General features: G+C 48.5%; 1 protein-coding gene across 1 annotated transcript; it reads left to right on the top strand.

Annotated features, from left to right (window-relative positions):
* The first annotated feature begins 368 nt into the window (after positions 1-368).
* Positions 369-3892, top strand: LOC132206323 (relaxin-3-like). Its single transcript, XM_059639956.1, has 2 exons — positions 369-660; positions 3412-3892. The coding sequence occupies exons 1-2, from the start codon at positions 486-488 to the stop codon at positions 3684-3686; spliced, it is 450 nt and encodes a 149-aa protein (XP_059495939.1). The 5' UTR covers positions 369-485; the 3' UTR covers positions 3687-3892.
* The last annotated feature ends 5272 nt before the right edge of the window (positions 3893-9164 follow it).

Below are 9164 nucleotides of genomic sequence, written 5' to 3'. Positions count from 1 at the left end.
AGGCAAAAATTTTAAACAAAGGTTTGTGATAAAATGTATGACGTAAGCTGTGAGGTCTTAACATTTAATAAATAGCAACTCATCGCATGACTTTTTATTGTCAGGATTTTCCTTTGAATACTTTTATATATGATTAATATTTTCTTTGATAAGAACATTGAAGCTGTGCAGATCATATTAAACATTTAGTGTGTCTGTCTCCGCACAGGCAGAGACCTTTACAGCAGTTCTGTTGCTGATCATTAAACCATAAGCTCCTAATGTGTATTGTGACAGCTCAGTAATTACATCTGTTTATCAGATATGAACAAGGGTTTAAATAGAGTGGACTTTAAGTAAGGCAGGCACAGGCTCTAGCTTCAGCACTGGCACCGGGGATCCTCATTCTCGCTCCTCAACCTCTCTCTCTCTGTCTCCTTGTGCTCTCTATTCTCCCCTCACTCCTGCATCCTCAGTCTCACAGGATAAGAAAGACAGTCCACGTCATGCAGAGGTTTTGGTTTATCCTGGCCCTCTGGCTGGTCATCTCAGAGTTTCAGCTGGAGGCTAATGCTCATAAACCTGTTCTTGGAGTAAAACTCTGTGGGAGAGAATTTATCCGGGCAGTCATTTTCACCTGCGGAGGCTCCAGGTGGAAAAGGACAGGAAGAAATCCAGCAGGTAAGAGCTACCAGGGAACATTTTGCCTGTGCCACTGACAGGCAAAATAGCACCCAGCACAGCGCTGAGTGAACATCCCAGCAGATGGACTATCCACGAGTTACCAGATCCTAGTGGGTTACTTGCTAGTTGCCAGATCCCAGTGGGAACAATGAAAAGAAAAGCAGTGGGATTCCTAAAGGAGCTGTGATCCTCTCAGTCTCTGCCTAGTTAGCTGATGCTCATGCCCAAGTGGGCAGAGTGAGATCTCCCCCAGCATGAGATAGAAATCAAATGTCCAGGGCTGCCATGCAGCTGCAGCCAAAGCCCAGGTGGATCTCAGTCTGTGCTGTTCCAATGAAGGGGAAACAATTGGCACTGCTGAGAAGCTCAGAGCCTGGGTGGAACAGACAAAGTAAATTATCTTTCATTCACTCATTCACAGGATGAGGGCATTGTTGGCTAGGCCAGCATTTACTGCCCATTCCTATTTGCCTGGAGGGCAGTTAAGAGTCACCTACATTGTTGCGGGTCTGGAGTCACATGTAGGCCAGACCATGTAAGGATGGCAATTTCCTTCCCCGAAGGACATTAGTGAACCAGATGGGTTTTCCCAAAATTAACAATGGTTTTGTGGTCATCATTTGATTCCTAATTCGATGTTTGTTTTTGAATTCATCTGCCATGGTGGGATTCCTTCTCAGGTCCCCAGGACATTACCAGGGTTTCTGGATTCATAGTCCAGTGATAATGCCAAAAGTCCATCATCTTTCAGACAGTACTGCATCACAATTCTGTCATGTTTGAATTACACACTCATTCCAGTCCTGATACTTGTCAGTTCTGATGTGTCAGGACTGATGGTTGAAATTGAATTAGATTAGATTAGAATTAGATTAGAACATTACAACACAGTACAGGCCCTTCGGCCCTCGATGTTGTGCCGACCTGTCATACCGATCTCAAGCCCATCTAACCTACACTATTCCATGTACGTCCATATGCTTGTCCAATGACGACTTAAATGTACCTAAAGTTGGCGAATCTACTACCGTTGCAGGCAAAGCATTCCATTCCGTTACTACTCTCTGAGTAAAGAAACTACCTCTGACATCTGTCCTATATCTTTCACCCCTCAATTTAAAGCTATGCCCACTCGTGCTCACCGTCACCATCCTAGGAAAAAGGCTCTCCCTATCCACCCTATCTAACCCTCTGATTATTTTATATGTTTCAATTAAGTCACCTCTCAACCTTCTTCTCTCTAATGAAAACAGCCTCAAGTCCCTCAGCCTTTCCTCGTAAGACCTTCACTCCATACCAGGCAACATCCTAGTAAATCTCCTCTGCACCCTTTCCAAAGCTTCCACATCCTTCTTGTAATGCGGTGACCAGAACTGTACGCAATACTCCAAGTGCGGCCGCACCAGAATTTTGTACAGCTGCAGCATAACCTCTTGGTTCCGGAACTCGATCCCCCTATTAATAAAAGCTAAAACACTGTATGCCTTCTTAACAGCCCTGTCAACCTGGGTGGCAACTTTCAAGGATCTGTGTACATGGACACCGAGATCTCTCTGCTCATCTACACTACCAAGAATCTTACCATTAGCCCTGTACTTTGCCTTCCGGTTACTCCTACCAAAGTGCATCACCTCACACTTGTCTGCATTAAACTCCATTTGCCACCTCTCAGCCCAGCTCTGCAGCTTATCTATGTCTCTCTGCAACCTACAGCATCCTTCGTCACTATCCACAACTCCACCAACCTTAGTGTCGTCTGCAAATTTACTAACCCATCCTTCTACGCCCTCATCCAGGTCATTTATAAAAATGACAAACAGCAGTGGACCCAACACCGCCCCTTGTGGTACACCACTAGTAACTGGTCTACAGGATGAACATTTCCCATCAACTACCACCCTCTGTCTTCTTTCAGCAAGCCAATTTCTGATCCACGGAATCCGATATCAAGCCCTGTCAACTAGCTTTTCACAGTCTGTTCTTTCAGGCTTCCTGCCCTGGTTTTTGGTTGTGGGGAGATAGGAGGTTGAGCACCAACGTTTGTTCATTGCTGCTTTTGAGAACAGATATATTTGAAATGGGGTTCATGTGGCTGCACTGAGGCTTGTAAATAATGCAGAGATTCTTAAATGCATTTAGAAGAGGAACTGGCTGAATAGAACATCTGAATTAAATTATTGCTAGCTGATCCTGTCTGGAACAAGGGAAAATGCCACAGCATTCTTCTCAGAACTCTGGCTTCACAAGCAGTAAGTTTAACTGTGGGTCCCTCTCCAAATCGTTACCCACTGGTAAATCCTGCAGCCAAGTGTGTATGTTGAGAAAGATCAATTATAAAGTCACTTGTGATTGAATATTCTGTTAGGTTTCACCGTCCAGGCTCGCAGATGAACAGTAAGCTCAGCTGAGAGGACGGGTGGTTAGAAACCTGTCACAGGCTTGGGAGTAGCAAGCACATCCCTGCATCTCCCGCTGTATCTCAGTACTGACTGAATTGAGACAAAGATCAGCCACCTATCACTGAAACAAGTTCAATTCGATGATACCTGTCCTCAGATGTACTGCAGAAAATTTGAGATCCTGAAGAAAGAAGATCACTGCAAACCAGCTTTTAGGTTATTGAATTTTATTGGAGAAGATTTAATGATGAGTTGGAAAGGTAATGTTCTGGGTCAGGGCCCTTATTCAGAAAAAAGATATTTAATGATGAGTTTCCGTGTTATGGGTTGTGGTGTGTTTATCTTCCAGATATCTCTGAGAACCCTGACTACCTGGAGAAGACGATAAAAGACACCAATTTTGATGGCTGGCCTCTTTCAGAAGATGTCACCATCTATGAGCCAGAGAGTTGGAGAGTGCTGGTACGACTTGGGGGAGACAGCCGAAGCAGGAGAAGCGTTTCTGATGATGTCTTAGAGGCTTTGCGAAGCACCAACAGGAAGGGGAGGGATGTGGTGGCAGGTCTGTCCAGTGCTTGTTGTAAATGGGGTTGCACCAAAAGTGAGATCAGCTCACTCTGTTAGAGTACACCTCTACATCATCCACAACCTCCTGTACACCTCAACATACAACAGAAGCCTGAGGACTGGGGTGAAATGCGCAAATAGCTCTCTTGCCAAGATCTCAAGCCTCAGAGGCCACAAAAGCACAGTACAAATATCTGTGCATGATACAGGAACAGTGATCAAAATTGAAACCAGCAATTTGCACAATGCTGACTTGTTGACAGACAGGCATTGGTTGAAATGTTTGATGTCTTGACTAGAGATGAACATTTTTTTTGGTTTGCCATCAAACCTTCATTGTTCTTATTCAAGGTTACAGTCAAAGTTTTGATATGTTCCCATCATGTTTGTACAGTCTGCTTTTCATAAAAAATGTCTACAGCATCAAAACAGACTCAAGTTTCATTTTTCAATGTTAAAGTGGGAGCAATTCATTCACTTCCCATTGCAGTAAAATAATTATTAACCAGTCGCACTGTTCCCTAGAACCACACACACTGACTCACACTGGGGTACAGTCCCACACACTGACTCACACTGGGGTACAGTCCCACACACACACTGACTCTCACTGGGGTACAGTCACACACACACATTGACTCTCACTGGGGTACGGGGTCCCACACACACATTGACTGTCAGTGGGGTACAGTCGCACACACACACAGTGACTCTCACTGGGGGACAGTTCCATAAACACAGCGACTGTCACTGGGGTAAAGTCCCACACACTCACTGACTCCCACTGCGGTACAGTAACACACGCACATTGATTCTCACTGGGTTACAGTCCCAAACACACACTGACTCTCATTGGGGTACAATCTCACACACACACTGACTCTCACTGGGGTACGGGGTCCCATACACGCACTGACTCTCACTGGGCTACAGTCCCATATGCACATTTACTCTCACTAGGGTACAATCGCACACACACACATTGACTCTACCCGGGGTATGGGGTTCCACACACACATTGACTCTACCCGGGGTATGGGGTTCCACACACACATTGACTCTCACCAGGGTACAGTTCCACACACAATAACTCTCAATGGTGCACAGTTCCATACACACACTGATTCTCACTGGGGGACAGTCCCACATACATGTTGACTCACACTGGGGTATGGGTTCCCACACACACTGATTCTCACTGGGCATCAGTCCCACACACACACTCACTCCAACAGGGGTACAGTCCCACACACTCACTGACTCTCACTGGTGTACAGTCCAACACACACACTGACTCTCACTGGGGTACAGTCCCACACACACACTGACTCTCACTGGGGTACAGTCCCACACACACACTTGACTCTAACTGGGGTACACTCCCAGACACACACTAAACCTCACTGGGGTACAGTCCCACATACTCACTGACTCTCACTGGGTACCGTCCCACACATACATTGACTGTTACTGGGGTTACATTCCCACACACATACTAACTCTCACTGGGGTACAGTTCCACACACACACTGACTCTCACTGGGATACACTCCCACTCAAAGTGACTCTCACTGGGGTACAGGGTCCCACACACACACTAACTCTCACTGGCAGACAGTCCCACACACTGACTCTCACTGGGGTACAGTTCCACACACACATTGACTCTCACTGGGGTAGGGGTTCCCACACACACACGAACGCACACTGGGGTACGGGCCCTACACACACTGACTCTCACTGGGGTACAGTCCCACACACACACTGACTCTCACTGGGGTACAGTCCAACACACACTGACTCTCACAGGGGTACAGTTCTACAAACACACTGAATCTCACTGGGGTATGGGGTCTCACATGCACACTGACTCTCACTGGGGTACAGGGTCCCACACACACACTGACTCGAACTGGGGTACATCCCCACATCCTAACTGACACTCACTGGGGTACAGTCCCATACACAAATTGACATTCAATGGGGTACAGATCCATACACACACTGACTCTCACTGGGGTACAGTACTACACACACATTGACTCTCACTGGGGTACAGTCCCACACACTCACTGTCTCTCAATGGGGTACAATCCCACACACTCGCTGACTCTCACTGGGGTACAGTTCAACACACACACTGACTCTAACTGGGATACAGTCCCTCACACGCACTGACTCTAACTGGGGTACATCCCCACATAAGCACTGACACTCACTGGGGTACAGTCCCACACACAAATTGACTTTCAATGGGGTACAGTTCCACACCCACACTGATTCTCACTGGGGTACAGTCCCACACACACACTGAATCTCACTGGGGTACAGTCCTACACACACGCTGACACTCACTGGGGTACAGTTCTACACACACATTGATTCTCACTGGGGTACAGACCCACACACACTCTGACCCTCAGTGGGGTACAGTACTACACACACATTTACTCTCACTGGGGTACAGTCTCACACACTGACTCTCACTGAGGTACAGTCCAACACACATGTTGACTCCCACTGGGGTACAGTCCCACACACACACTGACTCTCACTGGGGTACAGTCCAACACACACACTGATTCTCACTGGGGTATGGGGTCCCACACACTCGCTGACTCTCACTGGGGTACAGTCCCACACACACACATTGACTCTCACTGGGGTACTGTGCCACACACATACTGACACTGACTGGGGTACAGTCCCACATACTCACTGATTCTCAATGGGGTACAGTTCTACACACACACTTACTCTCACTGGGGTACAGTACTACACACACACACACACACCTGACTCGCACTGGGGTATGGGTTCCCACACACTCACTCAGTCTCACTGGGGTACAGTCACACACACAAATTGACTTTCAATGAGGGACAGTTCCACACACTCACTGACTCTCACTGGTGTACAGTCCAACACACACACTGACTCTCACTGGGGTACATTCCCACACACTTGCTGGCTCTCAATGGGGTACAGACCCACACACTCACTGACTCTCACTGGGGTACAGTTCCACACACACACTGACTCTCAATGGTGTACAGTTGCATACACACACTGACTCTCACTGGGGTACAGTTCCATACACACACTGATTCTCACTGGGGTACAGTTCCACACACACACTGACTCTCACTGGCGTACAGTCCCACACACTGACTCTCACTGTGGTACAGTCCCACACACACGTTGACTCTCACTGGGGTACAGTCCCTCACACACACTGACTCTAACTGGGGTACATCCCCACATAAGCACTGACACTCACTGGGGTACAGTCCCACACACAAATTGACTTTCAATGGGGTACAGTTCCACACACACACTGATTTTCACTGGGGTACAGTCCTACACACACACTGACTCTCACTGGGGTACAGTCCCACACACACACTGACTCTCACTGGGGTACAGTCCCACACACACATTGACTCTCGTTGGGGTACAGTCCCACAGATTCACTGACTCTCATTGGGGTAGACTTCCAAACACACACTGACTCTCACTGGGGTACAGTCCCACACACTCACTGACTCTCACTGGGGTACAGTTCTACACACATGCTGACTCTCACTGGGGTACAGTTCTACACACACTGACTCTCACTGGGGTACAGTTCCACACACACTGATTCTCACTGTGGTACAGACCCACACACACTCTGACTCTCAGTGGGGTACAGTACGACACACTGACTCTCACTGGGGTACAGTCCAACACACACGTTGACTCCCACTGGGGTACAGTCCCACACACACACTGACTCTCACTGGGGTACAGTCCAACACACACACTGACTCTCACTGGGGTATGGGGTCCCACACACTCGCTGACTCTCACTGGGGTACAGTCCCACACACACACATTGACTCTCACTGGGGTACAGTCCTACAGACACTATGACTCTCACTGGGGTACTGTGCCACACACATACTGACACTGACTGGGGTACAGTCCCACACACTCACTGACTCTCAATGGGGTACAGTTCTACACACACACTTACTCTCACTGGGGTACAGTACTACACACACACACACACACACACACAGACTCACACCGGGGTATGGGTACCCACACACTCACGGAGTCTCACTGGGGTACAGTCACACACACACACTGACTCTCACTGGGGTACAGTCCCACACACATACTGACCGTCACTGGGGTACAGTCCTACAGACACTATGACTGTCACTGGGGTACAGTACTACACACACACACACACACACACACAGACTCGCACCGGGATATGGGTACCCACACAATCACTGAGTCTCACTGGGGTACAGTCACACACACAAATTGACTTTCAATGAGGGACAGTTCCACACACTCACTGACTCTCACTGGGGTACAGCCACACACACTCACTGACTCTCACTGGGGTACAGTCCAACACACACACTGACTCTCACTGGGGTACAGTCCCACACACACACTGACTCTAACTGGGGTACATCCGCACATAAGCACTGACACTCACTGGGGTACAGTCCCACACACAAATTGACTTTCAATGGGGTACAGTTCCACACACTCACTGAGTTTCACTGGGGTACAGCCCCACACACACATTGACTCTCACTGGGGTACAGTCCCACACACACACTGACTCTCGCTGGGGTACAGTCCTACAGACACTATGACTGTCACTGGGGTACAGTACTACACACACACACACACACACACACACACACACACACACACACACACACACAGACTCGCACCGGGGTATGGGTACCCACACACTCACTGAGTCTCACTGGGGTACAGTCACACACACAAATTGACTTTCAATGAGGGACAGTTCCACACACTCACTGACTCTCACTGGGGTACAGTCCAACACACACACTGACTCTAACTGGGGTACATCCCCACATAAGCACTGACACTCACTGGGGTACAGTCCCAGACACAAATTGACTTTCAATGGGGTACAGTTCCACACACACACTGATTCTCACTGGGGTACAGTCCCACACACACACTGAATCTCACTGGGGTACGGTCCTACACACACGCTGACTCTCACTGGGGTACAGTTCCACACACTGATTCTCACGGTGGTACAGATCCACACACGCTCTGACTCTCAGTGGGGTACAGTACTACACACACATTGACTCTCACTGGGGTACAGTCCCACACACACGTTGACTCCCACTGGGGTACAGTCCCATACAGACACTGACTCTCACTGGGGTACAGTCCCACACACACACTGACTCTCACTGGAGTACAGTCCCACACACAAACTGACTCTCACTGGGGTACAGTCCTACAGACACTATGACTCTCACTGGGGTACCGTGCCACACACATACTGACACTGACTGGGGTACAGTCCCACATACTCACTGACTCTCAATGGGGTACAGTTCTACACACACTTACTCTCACTGGGGTAGAGTACTACACACACACACACACACACACACACACACACACACACACACACACACACACACGACTCGCACCAGGGTATGGGTTCCCACACACTCACTGAGTCTCACTGGG

Source organism: Stegostoma tigrinum, chromosome 35 (assembly GCF_030684315.1).
Source record: "Stegostoma tigrinum isolate sSteTig4 chromosome 35, sSteTig4.hap1, whole genome shotgun sequence".
Lineage (NCBI taxonomy): Eukaryota > Metazoa > Chordata > Chondrichthyes > Orectolobiformes > Stegostomatidae > Stegostoma > Stegostoma tigrinum.
This window is presented reverse-complemented; position numbering and strand designations above follow the sequence as displayed.

Bases quoted from the DNA above. Each gene is read 5' to 3' on its own strand.
- LOC132206323 (XM_059639956.1), top strand. From the start codon at position 486: ATGCAGAGGTTTTGGTTTATCCTGGCCCTCTGGCTGGTCATCTCAGAG. The intron at 661-3,411 runs GTAAGAGCTACC...TTTATCTTCCAG, and splicing joins GACAGGAAGAAATCCAGCAG to ATATCTCTGAGAACCCTGAC.